This window comes from Chiloscyllium punctatum, chromosome 38 (genome assembly GCF_047496795.1).
Source record: "Chiloscyllium punctatum isolate Juve2018m chromosome 38, sChiPun1.3, whole genome shotgun sequence".
Lineage (NCBI taxonomy): Eukaryota > Metazoa > Chordata > Chondrichthyes > Orectolobiformes > Hemiscylliidae > Chiloscyllium > Chiloscyllium punctatum.
In genome coordinates, this window is record NC_092776.1 from 29571221 (window position 1) to 29590319 (window position 19099).

General features: G+C 41.2%; 1 protein-coding gene across 1 annotated transcript in view; it reads left to right on the forward strand.

Moving 5' to 3' along the window:
* The first annotated feature begins 224 nt into the window (after positions 1-224).
* Positions 225-19099, forward strand: part of hmx2 (H6 family homeobox 2) — a 40446-nt gene continuing 21571 nt past the window's right edge. Inside the window, exon 1 of the mRNA XM_072557513.1 lies at positions 225-269. Coding sequence (XP_072413614.1) covers positions 241-269 — 29 coding nt within the window. The 5' untranslated portion in view covers positions 225-240. The remainder of the gene's footprint in view (positions 270-19099) is intronic.

A 19099-nucleotide genomic window follows, 5' to 3' on the forward strand; every position in this document is an offset into this window, starting at 1 on the left:
TGAGAAATTGAGATCAGAGAGGTATGCTTAGAGCTATATACTCTTCTGGTGTTATGAGCAGACTGTCAAAATAACTCAAAAACTGTAAAATGAAAAGTGATTCATATCACTGATTTCAGACACTTTTGTTTCAGCTACTCTTCTATAGAGGTGAATTTTGAACACCTGGATAAAACCTATTGTGTTTTCTGGCAGATCATTATGGAGTCATGAGTACGAAAACAAAAATAATAGGTTTTGATGGTCTCCTTTGTTCAGAACAGGCAGAGGTAAACATCTTATTAATCATTCCTTTGTATTGATTTTGTGATAATGCCGTTCCTTTAACAAGGTTATTCTGTCCTTGGTATTTTCTCAATAGGGGTTGTAAAGGAAGAGGTGCTGAAATGTCTGAACTGGTTATTTTAATAATGGCTAACAGATGCTGCCTAAGTCAACAGTCAGAAAAGGCTTTCAGTTTTAAAAACAATTCTGGTACAATGAAAGGGGAGTGCCCAGTTCTCCCACTTCAGGGTTTTTCCTAGTTTTGGGTTAGTTTTATATGGGGACCCAAAGATGCAGCTCCAGGCTGATGCTTTCTCTCTTTCTCTCTCTGATATGTCGCTCCTGTAAGAATCTGTTTGAATTTACCTTTTTGCTAAGGGGTGTATTAATAGAATGTTGCAGGTAATTGGAACAGCTCTTTGTTAAATTATGTTTTTGTGTTGATTGGGTTATCAAGTAGTTATGCTATTTTAAATTCTGCTTTCTTTTGTTCATGTGCAAATGAATTCTGTTTTGTTTAAAACCAAGTGGTTTGACCAGCTGCATCGCTCCTGCAAAAGTTAGGTTCTGGGCTACCTTCCTAAAATCTTTTGATGGAGTCTGGCCTGGTCCATAACAGTTTGGCTGGAATGTATGTCCAGTTCAAGAAGTTGGCATTCCAGGAGGATGGCATAATCTTTTGTTTCGGTTAGTGCTGATCAGAATTTTCCAGAAAGTGTGTCAACCTATGTCATGTGATCAGTGACATCCATGTTCTTAGTCAAGCAGAGGGCCAATTTTTAAGAACATTCAACCAAAACAATACTGTTTTTGCAAAGGAAATTAATGACCTCTAAAATTATTGATCTCCTTATTCCAGCTCTGTGGGCATTAGACAAGCCAAAAAGTTAATAAACACAGAACTGGGCACATAAATGTAATGGCTACAATGTTAGGAATACTACAGTGAGTATCTCACTTCCAACTCCTCAAAGCCTGTCCACCATCTATACGGTACAAGTCAGGAATGTGATGGAAGACTTCTCATTTGCTGAATAAGTACAGTACCAACAATGTTCAAGGAATCTGATGACATCCAGGGCAAATCAGCCCACTTGATTGGCATTTGAGTGACTGTTATGTGGTAGGCCAGGTGGATGTCTTAGAATATGAGTTCCCTGACTGGGGCTGTTAACCAGGTCCAAACAGAGAGCCCAGGCTGACAGGAAGCTGGACCAGTATCAGGCACATTCCATATGTAAAGTAAGGGTAATTTGGCGATGGTATACTGACCTCTGTGGAGTTATTTTACTGGGACAAGAGAAAAGCATGTTCCTGAAGAAACCCACTTGCAATAGTCATCTTTGTGTTGGGGTAAGCATTTCTGACATCATGCCATTATTTGGGAAGCTTGACTCGTTTGACCATGCCATCATAGACCAGGCCCTGTATGTGGAAAGAATGTGTTGTTTATTCCAGTGAAATGTCATTGGAGCAGACAAAAGCAATGAGCAACTCTTCTGACAGCTTGTGGACCCGCAGCTTTTTTGGATATTAGGAGCCTAACTTTCCCTGCAGCACTAGATCCTAAAACTCTTCAAATGTTGACGGATTTAGTTAGGGAATATTATGATTCCAAACCTTCTTTAATTCTGAGACACTATCAATTTTACCTGGCAATTTGAGAACCAGGGAAATCCAAAATGGGATTTTTGACTAGGTTAAGACAACTGGCAGATGAATGTGTTTTTTGTTTATCCCTGAATGACATGCTGACAAACTATTAGGTATGTGGGAAATGAAGAAACAGCTGTCATCTTTTAAGATATTGGCAGATTATGATCCAAAGTGAGATCTGGTATTGACATGCTATGTCTCCCTGTTACAGCTTTGGGGTAATATTAGCTGACAGGTGGCCCAATAGAGAGGAATGCTCAATAGCAGATGCATCCAGGACTTTGGCAAATTTAGAGTGTAAATACACCCATATGGAGAAGGATATTTTGGTAATATTTGGAGTAATAGATTCATAGAGATGTACAGCAAGGAAACAGATTCTTTGGTCCAACCCATCCATGCCGACCAGCTGTTCAAACCCAATCTAGTCCCACCTGCCAGCACCTGGCCCAAATCCTTCAAAACCCTTCCTATTCATATACCCATCCAAATGTCTTTTAAATGTTGCAATTGTACCAGCCTCCATCACTTCCTCTGGCAACTCCTTCCATACACGTACCACCCTCTGCCTGAAAAAGTTGACCCTTAGGTCTCTTTTACATCTTTCCCTCTCACCCTAAACCTATGCCCTCTAGTTCTGGACTCCCCCACCTCAGGGAAAAGACTTTGTCTATTTATTCACTCCATGCCCCTCATAATTTTGTAAACCTCTATAAGGTCACCCCTCAGCCTCTGATGCTCCAGGGAAAACAGCCCCAGCCTGTTCAACCTATCTGTATAGCTCAAATCCTCCAACCCTGGCAACATACTTGTAAATCTTTTCTGAACCCTTTCAACTTTCACAACATCTTTCCAACAGGAAGGAGATCAAAATTACACGCAATATTCCAACAGTGGCCTAACCAATGTCCTGTACAGCCGCAACATGACCTCCCAACTCCTGTACTCAATACTCTGACCAATAAAGGAAAGCATACCAAACGCTTTCTTCACTATCCTATCTACCTGAGACTCCACTTTCAAGGAGCTATAAAACCTGCAATCCAAGGTCTCATTGTTCAGCAACACTCCTGAGGACCTTACCATTAAGTGTATAAGTCCTGCTAAGATTTGCTTTCCCAAAATGCAGCACCTCATATTTATCTGAATTAAACTCCATCTGCCACTTCTCAGCCCATTGGCCCATCTGATCAAGATCCCATTGTAATCTGTCCACTTCACTGTCCACTACATCTCCAATTTTGGTGTCATCTGCAAACTTACAAACTATTCCTCTTATGCTCACATCCAAGTCATTTACATAAATGATGAAAAGTAGTGAGCCAAGCACCATTCCTTGTGGCACTCCACTGGTCACAGGCTTCCAGTCTGAACCCTCCACCACCACCCCCATCTGTCTTCTACCTTTGAGCCAGCTCTGTATCCAAATGGCTAATTCCGTGAGATCTAACCTTGCTCACCAGTCTCCCATGGAGAACCTTGTCGAACGCCTTACTGAGGTCCATATAGATCGCATCTACTGCTCTTCCCTCATCAATTCTCTTTGTTACTTCTTCAAAAAACTCAATCAAGTTTGTGAGACACGATTTCCCATGCATAAAGTAATGTTGACAATCCCTAATCAGTCCTTGCCTTTCCAAATACATGTTTATCCTGTCCCTCAGGATTCCCTCCAACAACTTACCCACCACCGACGTCAGTTCCCTGGCTTGTCCTTATCACCTTTCTTAAACAGTGGCACCATGTTAGCCAACCTCCAGTCTTCTGGCACCTCACCTGTGACTATCAATGATACAAATGGCAAGAGGCCCAGCAATCACTTCTCTAGCTTCCCACAGAGTTCTCGGGTACACCTGATCAGGTCCTGGGGATTTATCCGCCTTTATGCATTTCAAGACATCCAGCACTTCCTCCTCTGTAATATGGACATTTTTCAAGATGTCACCATCTATTTCCCTACATTCTATATCTTCCATGTCCTTTTCCACAGCAAATACAGATGCAAAATATTCATTTAGTATCTCCCCCATTTTCTGTGGATCCACACAAAGGCCGCTTTGCTGATCTATGATGGGCCCTATTCTCTCCCTAGTTACCCTTTTGTCCTTCATGTATTTGTAAAAACCCTTTGGATTTTCCCCAATATGTTATGGACACAAACTCCTACAAGGTTTACTTAAAGAGGACAATTTGCTGCTGCCATAGCGATAGGCCAAATTCAGCCATGGGCTCTAATACAAAGTGCAAATAAGTAGAACACTGTCCAGGAGGCTAAGTCACGAATACGAAATTTTTGAGCTGCCTGCCACTGGTAGATACATCACCAGTGGTACCACCATTGGGAAAGTCCATGATGGTTTTAAATTTTCTGGACACATTTCCAGTCCAGCTGATAATATCAGGCTTTGGACACTGTTTGTCCTTGGCCAATCTGAATCAACTGGTGATGATGGGGGAAACCTAAGGGTCATCACAACAAGAATTGCTGTACCCAGAGAGACCAGATCAGAGTAGGAGATGGCATATTATTATAGCGAGCAAGAGTGATTGGCCTGAGCAAAAGTCACTGCCAGATACTCATCATCCAGGATCTCCAAAATGAAGATGTTGGCGAGACATTATGTCTGGTGGTCAGGATTGGATGCAGACAAAGCCAGGTTGCAGGGGCAGTGCCTACAATGCCAACAAGGACTAAAATTACTGTCAGCAGCTAAGTAAACTGTGGACCCAGTTATACATTAACTATGTAGGTCCTTTCATAGGCTCAATGTTCTTAGTCATTGTAGAGACCCATTCTAATTGGTTGGACATGCAAAGAGTTCATTTGTCAAACACGGGAATGATTTTAGAAAAAACTGTATACATGTTTTGCAAGAATTCCTGGAAGTGTTAGTCATAGATAATGGGTGTATAGGATGGGCTGAAGGGCTTAAAAGGTGATGATGATATTCGACAGCTGCATGAGAAAATAGATTGAATAGGATGGGCTGAAGGGCTGAAATTGTTGATGAAACTCAACAAGCTACATGGCCTTGAATGAGTCCTGTGAACATTCCTTTATGTGCTGAAGGTGGCAGCTACAGCTTGTTTTCCTGTAGCTGTGTTTTCTGTACTAGGCAGCAGTTATGTCTTCTATAGCTGTTTTCTCTGCCTTGCTGTTTATCACACTGTATAAGAGAGAGAGTTTTGTTCCAACTCGTTGGACTTCACTTTGGACCAGGATTGCGAACGGTGCCAGGAACAAGCTAAACCTCCAGACCAGCTATCGATCGAGAGGTCCCCAATGGGCAGCAGTCCGTATGTTTATTGTTTTGTTTTCCTTCCTTTTTTATTTATTATAATTATTATTCAATAAATGTTCCTTTTTTTTGTTTTCTATTATAACTCAGTCAATGTTCATATTTAAACAAATTGGTGTTGTTGAGCTTTCTCTTAATTATGCTTCGCCAAATCCAAAAGACCTGCTTGGGTACACCCTGTGATTCAGGACACCCACATATGGACAGCTAACTAAGGGAACTGAGGGCAAATTACTGGCATGGCTGGGAAATTGGTAGAGTGGCGGGCAACAGTAAGTAGGCATAGTGGTTAGGCACTCAAATTAGCAGGAGGTGACCAATGGTGTCCAACAGGAATCTGTGTTAGGGCTTCAACTATAAACACAATCAATGGCATAGAAAGTCATTTATCCAAATTTGTAGAATGACACAAAGTTAGATTAAAAATCACACAACACCAGGTCATAGTCCAACAGGTTTAATTGGAAGCACTAGCTTTCAAAGTGCTGCTCCTTCATCAGGTGATTGTGGAGGACACAATTGTAAGACACAGAATTTATAGCAAAAGTTTACAGTATGATGTAACTGAAATTATACATTGAAAAATACCTTGATTGTTTGTTGAGTCTCTCATCTGTTAGAATGACCATGATAGTTTCACTTCTTTCATATGAAAATCACAAAACTTTTTTAAAAAAAGTTACATTCTCAGTTTAACTGTAACAATTGGATTCAGCCAGATAATGTGTTGAAGGTGTTAGCCCCCTGTTCCCTGCCTGTGCCAGAACGTTTAGACTGATTCTAATCTAATCAGCAGTGGCTGATAGCTAAAGTCCGTACCCATAGGGAGGGCCTCAACCGAGACCTTGCGTTCATGTCACACTACAGGTGACTACCTTTGCACTATACACATACACACACACACAGACACTCATACACAGACACTCACACACTCACACATGCATCCTCTCAAACACTCACACACAAAGACCCACATGCACACATATACATATACGTTTGTGGGGTGTATTTGTACTTGCAGAGTTTCATTGTACTTTGCTCAAAAACTGCATGAATCCATGTAAGACTCTGTTAACTCACTTTTTAGATTAGAATAAGTCTAAACTTTATGGCACAGACAGGGAACACAGGGGGCTAACACCTTCAACATATTATCTGGCTGACACCAACTGTTACACTTAACTTGAGAATGTAACCTTTAAAAAAAAGTTTTGTGATTTACATATGAAAGAAGTGAAACTATCATGGTCATTCTAACAGATGAAAGACTCAACAAACAATCAAGGTATTTTTCAATGTATAATTTCAGTTACATCACACTGTAAACATTTGCTATAAATTCTGTGACTTACAATTGTGTCCTCCACAATCACCTGATGAAGGAGCAGCGCTCCGAAAGCTAGTGCTTCCAATTAAACCTGTTGGACTATAACCTGTTGTGTGATTTTTAACTTTGTACACCCAGTCCAACACCGGCATCTCCAAATCATGACAAAGTTAGGTGGTATTGTAGACAGTGTAGATGATAGCATAAAATTACAAACAGATATTGGCAGATTAAATTAATGGGCAAAACCACGATAGACGAAGTTCAATGTAAGCAAAGGTGACGTTGCCCATTTTAAACCAAAAAATGGATAGATGAGGGTACTTTCTATGTGGTATAAAGTTAAATACAGTGGATGTCCAAAGTGACTTGGGGTTCAGATACATAGATCCTTGAAATGTCACTAGCAGGTGCAGAAAATAATCAAGAAAGCTAATAGAATGCTGGTCTTTATACCTGAAGGACTGGAGTACTAGGATGCATAAGTTCTGCTGCAGTTTTATAGAGCCCTGGTTTAACCTCCCTGAGAGTACTGTGAGCAGATCTGAACACTACATCTTAGGAAGGATATACTGTTCTTGGAGGGAGCACAACATAGGTTTAAAACATTATACTTGGCCTTCAGAGGTTAAGTTATGAGGCAAAATTATACAAATTAAGGTTGTTTTCTCCAGAAGTTAGAAGGTTCCAGGATCATCTGATTGAAGTTTTCAAGATATTAACAGGAAAAGGCAGGGTGAATAAAGATAAGCTATTTCCACTGGTTAGGTTTCTAAAATTAGGGGGCATAGTCTGAGAATTAGGGCCAGACCATTCAGGAAAGATGTTAGGAAGCACTTTCACATACAAAGGGTGGTAGATGTTTGGAATTTCCTTCCACAAATGGCAGTGGATGCAGAATTAGTTGTTAATTTTATACCTGAGATTGACTGACTTTTGTTAAGCAGACAAAGGCCAAAGGCAGGTATCAGAAGTTAGGCCATAAATCAGCCATGATCTCGTTGAATGGCAGAACAGGCTTAAGGGTTGAAAAGCCTATTCTTGTTTGTAAGTTTCTATTTTCCCCTGACTCTACATCGCCTGATCTTCTTCATTAATCTATTAAGGAGTGCCATATTAAAGACATTCTGGAAACCCAGATGTGTGACATCTACTGCATTACCATTCCATTTTCTGCACTCTCTGTTACCCCCTCAAAAAGTCAAATATAGCTAACCAAGCAACATTTTCCCTTTGAAACCTATACTGATTGTTCTTTATATTTCTCATTTTAAGATGTTCGTCCCTTGTCTTCATTAGTAAGAATTCCATTATTTATTCCTACCACTAACTTTAAGTTGGTAGGCATAAAGCTTCCAGAACATGTTCTAATACCCTACTTCTACAGCCAATGACCCATCAGTCCCTTTCTGTTCCAAAGAATAATCATATGGACTTGAGATTTTAGCTCTGTGGCTCTCTCCACAGATGCTGTCAGACCAGCCAACTGTCAGTAGCATTTTCTATTTTTATTTCTGTCCCCCTTTCTTGGTGGCTCAGTGGTTAGCACTGCTGTCTCAGAGTGCCAGCGACTCAACTTCAATTCAACCCTTGGCAGCTGTTGGTGTGGAGTTTGCACACTCCACGCAATGTTTGCACCTTCTCCCTGTGTCTGCAGAGGTTTCCTCCCACAATCCAAAGATGTGCTAGTTAGGTGGATTGGCCATGCTGAATTACCCATAGTATCCAGGGATAGAACATAGAACTGTACAGGCCCTTCAGCCTTCGACGTTGTGCCGACCTTTTATCTTACTCTAAGTTCAAACTAACCTACATGCACTTCATTTTACTATCAGCCATGTGCCTATCCAACAATCATTCAAATGTCCCTAATGTATCTGAATCTACTACCACAGCTGGCAGTGCATTCCACACAACCATCACATTCTGTGTAAAGAACGTATCTCTGACATCTCCCCAAACCCTTCCTCCAATCATCTTAAAGTTATGCCCCTTCATGATAGACATTTCCACCCTGGGAAAACGTCTCTGGCTATCCACTCTACCTATGCCTCTCATCAACTATCAAGTCACGTCTCATCCTTCTTCACTCCAATGAGAAAAGTCTCATCCTTTCTTCATAAGACATGCCCTCCAGCCTGGGCAGCATTCTGGTAAATCTCCTCTGCATCCTGTCTAATGCTTCCACATCCTTGCAATAATGAGGCAACCAGAACTGAACACAATATTCCACATGTGGTCTAACCAGGGCTCTACAGAGCTGCAGCATGACCTCACCATTCTTAAACTCAATCCCCCGCTAATGAAAGCCAACACACCATACACCTTCTTAATAACCCTATCAACTTGGGTGGAAACTTTGGGGGATCTATGGATGTGGACCCTAAGATCCCTCTGTTCCTCCACACTGCCAAGAATCCTGTTTTTTACACTGTAATCTGCATTCTAATGTGACATTTCAAAATGAATCACTTCACCCTTTTCCAGGTAGAGATCCATCTGCCATTTTTCGGCCCAGCTCTGCATCCTTTCAAAGTCCCGTTGCAAACGACAACAGCCCTCCACACTATCCACAGGTCTACCTGCCATTGTGTCATCAGCAAACTTACTAACCCACTCTTCCACCTCCTCATCCAAATCATTTATAAAACTCACAAAGAGCAGAGGTCACAGAACAGATTCCTGCGGAACACTGCTGGTCACTGAGCTCCAGGGTGAATACTTTCCATGTGTGGGTTGGATGGATTAGCCATGGAAAATGCAAGGTTGCGGGGATAGTACAGTGGGTAGGTCTGGATAGGATGCTCTTTGAAGGGTCAGTGTGGACTTGATGAGCTGAATGGCCTGCTTCCATGCTGTTGGAATTCTGTAATTTTGTAGAAATACAGTAACTATTCAGTTGTCCACTGGTACTACCTCTTTTACAAGCAAATTATGAATTGTAATTCATAATGCCTCTGCTATCTTGTTGCTAAATTCCTTTTTAAAAATATTCAGATGAGACGGTTGATCCTATTTTAATTTGTTCAGTTTATGCAATACATCATTTTTAAAATTTCAAATGTTTTTATTTTGTTACTCATCTCATTATTCAAATTCAAGTCAATCTGTTCTATCACCCTGGGAAGTACAATTATTTTGTATTTCTTCTATCTCTTGATCATTACCTGTGTATTATGACGTCTATTCCCGAGCTGTCTTATTCACATGAGAGTGTTTTTTTTAATTGATGTATCTGTAAAACATCTGACTATTTTGTTTCACATTCCTTGATAATTAAGTTTCAGCATTCTGCTTTAGCTTCCTACTTGTATTTTGTTTGCTCCTTTCCTAAATCTATTTGTATTCTCCCTTATCATGCCGAACTGTCCTCCTATAAATAGATTGAAATTGTGGTTGTTGAGGTTTGTAATGTGTAACTCTGTAAGTGCTCATAAAATTAGTCAATCATTCACTCCAGTTTTGTCCTTCGCCAATTGACTTTTGGAATATACTCTGGTAGTAGAGGATAGTTGTCTAAATGTGAAAGTTGGAAATTAACAAAAACTGCAATTACAGTGGTCCTTGTGGGATGATGGGGACAGCAAATGTAAATGGTGTACGGGCTTGGCATCAGAAAATAAAGTATTTTACGAGTTGGATGCCTGTCAGTTGGATATGATGAAGGTTTAGACTTCCTAACATTGCTGTAATATTGCTCTTGGATGAAGTCTTCAAAAAATATGATTTGCTGAATGCCTTTGAGGAATGGTCAGACTTTGATAGATTCCAGAAAATAGATGGTCATTCAACCGTGGAATATATAAGGGATTGACAAAATTCAATTTGTGGATTCATGGCTCAGTACAAGGATTTAAATTTCTGATTGTCCTGAGGTGTCTCATATGAACAGGCTATCAGTTCTTACAGTTGCTCAATTGTAGGACATGTATTCAGCTTGCTAGTAATACAGGGCCTCAATGATCTCTTATCCTATCACAAATGGCAATCTGGAAGATGTTGCAAATATCACCTGCAAGATACCTAAAAGCTCATGGTGCAGAATGCAATGCCCATGCACATGGATGTATTTGGGGGCAGGGAACCAGGTGATCAGAGGGGAGGTTTCAGTTGGTGGTCCTGCTGCCATCGAGACTCATTCAAATCAAATCCAGAGCAAAAATGCTTGTGAACTCCTCTCCTGCTGGAATCTCAAACAAATTATTAATTGGCCATTTAACAGCAATTTTATTAACCTCATCCTGTTGGATTGTCTGTAATACATTAGTGGGTCCCTCATTCGTGGGTGCTCTGTCCCCAGTTAAAGGTCCTGGTATTTTTAACAGAAGGTCCCCTTCCTGCTCTGGCTTCCAAAAACCTCCCCCCTCTTGCTAACAAAAACCTCCCCACAATCCCCATCTGACCCACACTCATATCTCTCCAGCAATCCATTGACGATCCCTGGTAAAGACCCCGCTGTAATACTAGCATTGGTTAATGCTCCTGGTGATGCTGCCCGCGCTGGAGAGCTGCTGGCATTTGGTGGTCAGAAGCTCTCCAGATATGGATTTCTGCCATACGGTGAGCTTAATTACAAAAGACCCTATGCAGCTAAGTATTGATTGGATTGTAATTGCTTCAAGCCTCCAAGAGAAAAACAACGCAGTTCCCCAACTACACGTCATTCACATTGAGTTCCACCCATGGACATGATCACCTTTACAGTTGCAGGGAATGTCTCCCTTGGCTTATATTGAAGCAGCATTTGGAGCTGCACAAGATGGCAGATTTCAATCAGCATGTCCTTGGTGATGTGGAGACATCCAGCATGCTGCTCCTCTCTGAGGATGAAGTAGGTAAACTCCTTAAACATACTGAATGGATATAAGAAATTGCTGAAAGTACTTTTTCTTTTCATCTTACCTCTTTTATCCAAGAGCTTTCACTGCTTTGTCTCCTTTGCTCAATATCCCTGTCATGTTATAGCGCACACTATGGAGTCCAAGCCTGGGAATAGGTTGTACAGAATGTTGCATTCAATGCCTTTCACACCAATTCCTGTAAATGTCACCACATTTAGGTCACTCTAGAAACCATCAAAAACAACTACAATCATAACAAGATCCAATGGTAATCAATCAGCAATTAATCTGAAATTATTTAATGATCCCTTGAGATCATACTGGTGGGTTGGTCCTTGCTGCTGAAAGCTCAAGGTTCAGTGAGGGAGTTAGCTAGAGTTTGATAGGGTCTGCTCTAGTGCAATGGGAATATCCCTATCTCTGGACCAGAAGGCCTGGGTTCAAGTCCCACCTACTTCAGAAGCATGCAATAAATAAAATTGAGCAGGTTGATTGGAAAATATGAATGAGTGTTGAGCTCCAGCATGACAGTACTGGTCTCAAATCACCCTTATAGACTGATTGATAGCCACTGTCTGTATACATATGGGAGGCATCTGGTATGAATGCCAACGCCTTTCTCAAAATGAGCACTAGGAATGTGCACTGCACGACAGACTCCTTAATACAGTCAAAGCAGCACTTCTAGAATCAAGAAAAGGTGCTAAGGAGCCTAATTTCATGATCTAAATCTACAGTAATTTCAATGTTGAGTAGGACAAGTTAACTAACCCATGGCCAAAGAATTTATCACAAATATAAACCAGTCTGTTGGATTTTCTTTCCTTTGCAGACTGTCATTAGAAAAACAGTGGAAATCTTGATTTTCTTCTCATTGTCGGCAATGATGTGACTTCTGTTGGTTTGAGTTATTTTTAGTGAATTCCTTCGTACCGTTAGATGCAAGAAATTCTTCATTCTTATAATGATAGACTGTGAGAAATGAACTGGAAATGGACTCCATAGTGAGCCTTTTAGTTATTGTGACTTACTCTATTTCTCATCCATATGCAGTTACTATTAATGTCAATGCACTATTGTAAGGTTCTACTTGTAACTGATGAATCAGGATGCCATGCAATCATTCTGCAGTTTTCTGAGGCCAACAGACTTTATTTCGTAAATATTTCACCAATATGAATTATTTTTAAGACGCGGCAATGTACCAACATAGAGTCAATACAAAAACACAAAAAGCAAAGTACTGTAAATGTTAGGAATCTGAACCAAAGACACAAAATGCTGAAAGTACTCTATCAATAAGGCAGCATCTGTACTGAAAAAAACATAATTCATCTTTCAAGTCTATTACCTTTCATCAGAACTGGGAAGAGTTAGAAATGGCGTGAGTTTTTGAGCCAGTGGAAGGGTCCGAATGACAAAAACGGAGTTCAATACCTCTTCACCATTACCCCTACTGACAGTCTGAGAAACTAAATAAAAGCAAAACAGTGCGTGCTGGAATACTGAAAAAACACAGGAAGTAATGGAGGAACTCAGCAGGTCTGGCAGCACAAGTGCAGAAAGAAACAAGAGTCTAATATACTTCTTCAAGTTCCTGCAGAATTTTCTGTGCTTGTTTCAGTGTGAGAACTTCCTGCTTCTTCCTTGAACAGAGGCCAGCAGTCTCCATTCACAATCCTGACTGAACTTGTTTTCACTTTGAACAATTTCAGCTCCAATCACTTCTTCAATATAAGGTATGTTTTTATGGGTGTCTGCATGTATCCCAACTATGCTTGTCTTTTTACCCATAGATTTTGATTGCCACCCCAAACTTCAGTTCTCAGCCATTGACTCTCCCCAGCAGATATCTGAGACCAAACAAATTGTTTGAAACCTTGACCTCATTTTTGACCCCAAAATGAGCTTCTAGGTACCATCACAAGACTGCCTATTTTCACCTTTGTAGAATCACACAACTCCATGCCAACTTGGTTCCATGCACTGCTGAAATCCTCATTATGTGTGTTATCTACATACTAAGGCAGTGCCTCATTTGCTATACTTTGGTAAACTTGAGGTAATTCAAAACTCTGCAGCCCTCATTCTATGTCATACAAAATCCTGTTCACCTATCACTCTTGTATTCACTCATTACATTTGCTTCCAGCTAACCAATAATTCAGGTTTAAAACTCTGATCATTTTCTCCATTTTCAAATCCCTCTTTGACCTTGCCTTTCCTGCCTCTCCAATTTCCTTCAGCCCCACAACCCTTCACACCTATGTCCTGTAATTTTGGTCTATTCGGCATCTGATTTAAATAGATCCACCATTGGCGACCATGTCTTCAGCTGCCAAGAGATTAATAATTCTCTTCTTAAATCTCTATATTTCTTTACCTGTTTTGCATCCTTTATGAAACTCTTTAAAAACTATCTCTTTATCAGGCTTTTGATCATATGCCCTAATATTTCCTTATGAATGTCCATCAATTTTTGTATTATAATGGTCCTGTGAAGCCACTTAAGATGTCTTAATATGTTAGCAGTACAATATAAATATAACTTGTCATTGTTGTTGGAATGAAAGCCTCCATTTTCTATAAGGTATAAAATTTCCACATGAATGACTTCTGCCCTTCTTTAATCAAGTTCCTAACGGGTGTAAACCAACAAGACAAATTGTCTACAATTCTGTATTAAACAACATTAAATTTACTCTCACCTCTGAAGGCCATAAGGTTAAGGTAGGAAGAGGAATAGTTCATACCGCAATGTTAAGGATGTGCTTTAATGCTGGGACTACATAATGATGTGCAAGTTCCCTTCCAAGACACAGAACATTCTGACTTGGAACTTTATTGTCATTCTTTTCATCAATGCAGGGTCAAAATACTGGATCTCCCTTCCTAACAGCACTGTGGGAGCACCTGCACTGAAACACTGTAAGATTCATAGAATCCCTACAGTGTGGAAACAGGCCCTTCAGCCCATCAAGTCCACACCAACCTTCCAAAGAGTAAACCACCCAGATCTATTCCCCCTACCCTTTTTTTTATCCCTGACTAATGCACCTAACCTACACATCACTGAACAAAATGGGCAATTTAGCATAGCCAATTCACCTAACCTGCACATCTTTGGACCATTGGCCAAAACCAGAGCACCCAGAGGAAACTCACATGGACATGAGGAAAATGTGAAAACTCCACACAGACAGTTGCTTGAGGCTGGAATCAAACCTGGCCTGATGCTGTGAGGCAGCAGTGCTAACCATTGTGCCAACATGCCAGCCCTCACACCTATTCAAGAAGGTGGCTTACAGCACATTTTTCAAGGACAGTTATGGATGGGCAATGAATGCTGTGTTTGCCAGCGATGGCCACATTCCATGAATAAACAAAAAAAAAGCTAGTCGTGTGATATCTAAATGCAAAACATTTGATGCTGACAATGGATGACTGTTGCATTCAGTGAAATGTGAAAGGTGCGCACACAATATCCAGGGAGCTTTTACATTCTGGACCACGAACAAGACGCTAACATTATTAATGTCTCTAGTCAGAGACAGGTTGGCTTTTGAAAGACAAGGACTATGCTTTCAAGACCTATCTGATAACGATTGTCAGGAATCCTCAGACTGATTTCAAAGAGAGGTACCACCATGTACAGGACTCCAAAAGGACCACTATTAAACAGACAAAGGAGGGCTGAAAATGAGATTGGAGGCTGGGGCCAATCAGGCAATGGATTGTAATATACACCAGATAGTGACCTGTATCATTTCCAGCATTATCATGGCATGCTACGCCCTCCACAACATCATTTAACAAAGGTGGATGTTACGGGAGAGGAAGAAATGTAGGGGAATGGAATGAGGAAGGGGAATGGAATGATCCTGATATGTATCAGGAGGTCACTCACAGACAGGAAGAAAGAAGGGCTAATGGAGGAGGCAGGCCCATGACAACCTTCTACATGACCTATTCCTGGATAATTGAGGCACCTTTACACATTTTCATCTATATTGTTTTGGAAAACAGTTTACAGGATGGAAACTATTTCCACTTTGTGACATAGAACATTGATTGAGAACTGTCTAACTTTGCTGGTTTAACTAACTAGTGATCACTTAGAAGCATCAAAATGTGGGAATAAACTTGAAGAAGAGAGGCAGATTAGGCCAAACGGAACATGTTCCCCAGTTCTCATACAACCTGCTTGATATCATTAGTTGCCTTATTCCCTCACTATCCCTACAATTCCGAAGAGTGTTAGGTTCCTTGACTGTACCATCTGAGAATCCTGCAGTTGCTGTACAGACTCTATTATGAGTTGGACAAGCCTAAAAATAAGTAAAGTTCTCAACTTTAAGTGCATCGTCCATCTCTTATCCTGAGGGTGTCTGGCCTGGCATTGGAGACTCCGGATGAGAGAAACATCTTTCCTCTCAACCCTGCAGAGCCTAGTGACATTTCGCTATCACTTACATAGATATTCTATGTGGCTTCCATCATGTCATGGTCCTAGTGTTCTGGCTGACAGGCAAGATCACTGCCCCTGAAATCAGTCTCGTGAGCCTTGACTGCAATCCTCAAATGATAGCTCTACATCCAGCTGAACTTTGAGAACAATTTGAAGCATACACATTGCTTATGATGTTAGACAATGACAGTTATCCTAATGGAATGTCAGCATCACCTTCAGATTGACATAAGCACTCCCCTCTTTTCAGTTCAGCCAATCATGTCAGCACCGAGTGGTGTAATGAGACTACAATGGTGCAAGTTTATATATATTTAGAGAAGAGCAGACCACACGCATGTAATGTATATCTGTACCTCCTATTTACCCTCAAATCATTATTGAATGCCAATCAGTATGCCAAGGTGCTGCCTGACATCCCCAATGAGGTGGAGGCAGCCTGCCCAGTTCTATATCGAGGAGTCTGTGATGTGTTTGACAGTCATTCTTTGACTGCTCAAAGCCCTAAGGGCCTGGCCTGCTCAGAGTCTCCTTCTGGGTGCAGATGACCACTTCTCGGCCTAATCTGCTGTAGGTAATTGGGTCATTGGCAAAGGGGAAATAATGACTTAGGGCACCTATGGAGTGTTTGGCTCACATCCTTCCTCATTATGAATGCCTAATGGCACCACTCTGTCTCCATAAAATAAAGGGGCACCCTGATATTAGGTAATGGTGCCTCATTCTCCTCTTGCTTAACCTTTGACACTGTGTACCCATGGTTACCGTGATAGAGTGCAAGTACAAGTGCATGGATGGTAGCCACTGAGGTAAAAACAATGACTGCAGATGCTGGAAACCAGATTCTGGATTAGTGGTGCTGGAAGAGCACAGCAGTTCAGGCAGCATCCAAAGAGCTGAAGGGCTTTTGCCCGAAACGTCGATTTCGCTGCTCTTTGGATGCTGCCTGAACTGCTGTGCTCTTCCAGCACCACTAATCCAGAGGATGGTAGCCACTGTCTGTCCTACTAGATCTAGGTCTCAAAGGCAGCTGCCACTCTCTCCATTGAAGCAGCAAAATGCTCACTTGTTCAACCCCTTATTAATATGGACTCCTCCATCTTTTGCTCTAGTCCACTGGGGTCTCTGATATCACTGCCTAATGTTCCTCTGTCTGTCTGCGTGTTCAGCAAAACACTAATGGTTGAGTACAGAAGCACAGGGCTCAGCAGGCAGAAATCAGTTCTGAGGCTGTGCCAACATGCATTTATGCACTACTCCTCCAGGTTGAGAATTTGTTCCTGGCCATTCATTTCTGTTACTGACATTATTCTGCAATTCCTTTTTTTTTGTTCATCTTTTCCAAATACTTTCTAATTGTCAGTATTTTAAAGGAAATAGGTTTACATTTTTTCAAATTAGTCCACAGATGTGGTCTACTCTCACACATATAACTCAGACTCAGCTTCAACAGTCCTTAGGCAATTGTTATAATGAAAGTTGGTTTAAAAAACTACAGTTCATTAGAAGAGTATTCTGCTGTCCTTACCCAATTACAATAATGTCTCTTTTAAAACATAGCAATGAATTTCATTTCAAAATTAAATATTAATTCAGACTAGTGCATCTGCAAGTAAATCTTGGTATGTTTTAAAATCCTTCCTATTTCTATGATGGTCTGTTCATACGGTACAAAGATCTTGCCTTTCTATTAAAAAAGAGATAGACTTTTGCAAACATTAAAAATTACAGTACATCTGTATTAATAATAAACGAAACTGCAATGCAATAGGTGGTGACTCAAATGTTTCCTACATTTTCCATTGATACCAATTTGCCAGTTTTCCTTCACTTGTTTTGGATGCTCACAGATACTACAGGGTCTTCCAGACAGATTTTTGTTTTTTTTTCTCAGTGCTCCTTGGGTCTAGGTCTACTGAGGTGACTCCACGGGGAAATAGACATTCACTTTCCACACTTGGCCTGAGCACCATGAACCATTTTTTTTGGACATGTAACCTTTCGCCTCAGGCGACTGACTGTGTGGAATTTGCACGTTCTCCCCGTGTCTGCGTGGGTTTCCTCCGGGTGCTCCGGTTTCCTCCCACAGTCCAAAGGTGTGCAGGTCAGGTGAATTGGCCATGCTAAATTGCCCGTAGTGTTAGGTAAGGGGTAGATGTAGGGGTATGGGTGGGTTGCGCTTCGGTGGGGCGGTGTGGACTTGTTGGGCCGAAGGGCCTGTTTCCACACTGTAAGTAATCTAATCTAATCTTTCCTGATTTCCACCTTATCGCAGTGCTCCCCTTTTGTTCTTGTTCCCCACCCTCACTCTTCCTCTTCATTCAGACTCTAACTTTTCCAACTTCTGATGAAAGGTCAAGGACCTGAAATGTAGTGTTTCTTTCTCCCCAGATGCAGCCAAACCTGCTGAGCTCTTCCTGTGTTACTGTTGAAATTCCTTTTCCGGACCCCTCCATGGAAAAATAGCCCCTAGCTCTTTGGGGGAGGAGCTAAAAGACTGGTGACCTCATGACATGCCCTTTGGGAAGAGAAATAAGAGGCGAAAACTAAATTGTAAGAAAACGTTGTCAAAAATTTACACCAGCTTTTTTGTGGTCATTTCATTTCTCTTTTGGTTAAACAATGGTCGCTGATGGATTCACTTGGCAAACATCTGGAAGGAGTCACTGAGTGGACAGCGTGAACAAATTGATTTAGTGTCAATGGATAATCATGAACCCAGCAGGGTCTCAGCGTCCACTGTTCGTATTCACTTATCTTACTCACCTTTTTAAGACTGGGACCCATCCGTCAGCCAGTTCCTCGCCACCAACATTCAGCAAAACAAAAGCACCATTAAAGGCAACAATAAACCAACAGATAATGACAATTCTGGACGACAGCTCGATCGAGGAGGCAATAACCGTGACACCTCATAAGGCAGATTTGAAGCGTAGAACATAGGAGCAGGAGTAGGACGTTCGGCCCTTCATTATACTGTGTACCCTCCAGAGAAATTTGGCATATTAAACTAGTGCGGATGACAGTACTGGCTCTTGAAGTTCCCCAAAATAATTTCATGCGTGAGATAAAATCATGTAAATTAGATGCTTCCCGAAGCAGAGAATTGCAGCGCCATCAACCGGTGCCGGTGCATTGTGTATATCTTTTCAGAAGTAGTAAGGAATTCCGGGCTTTTCTCGCCTTTTCAGCGCAAATTCTGAAAACAGAAATCACTTTTCTTCTTTGTCGGTCGAGTGATTTG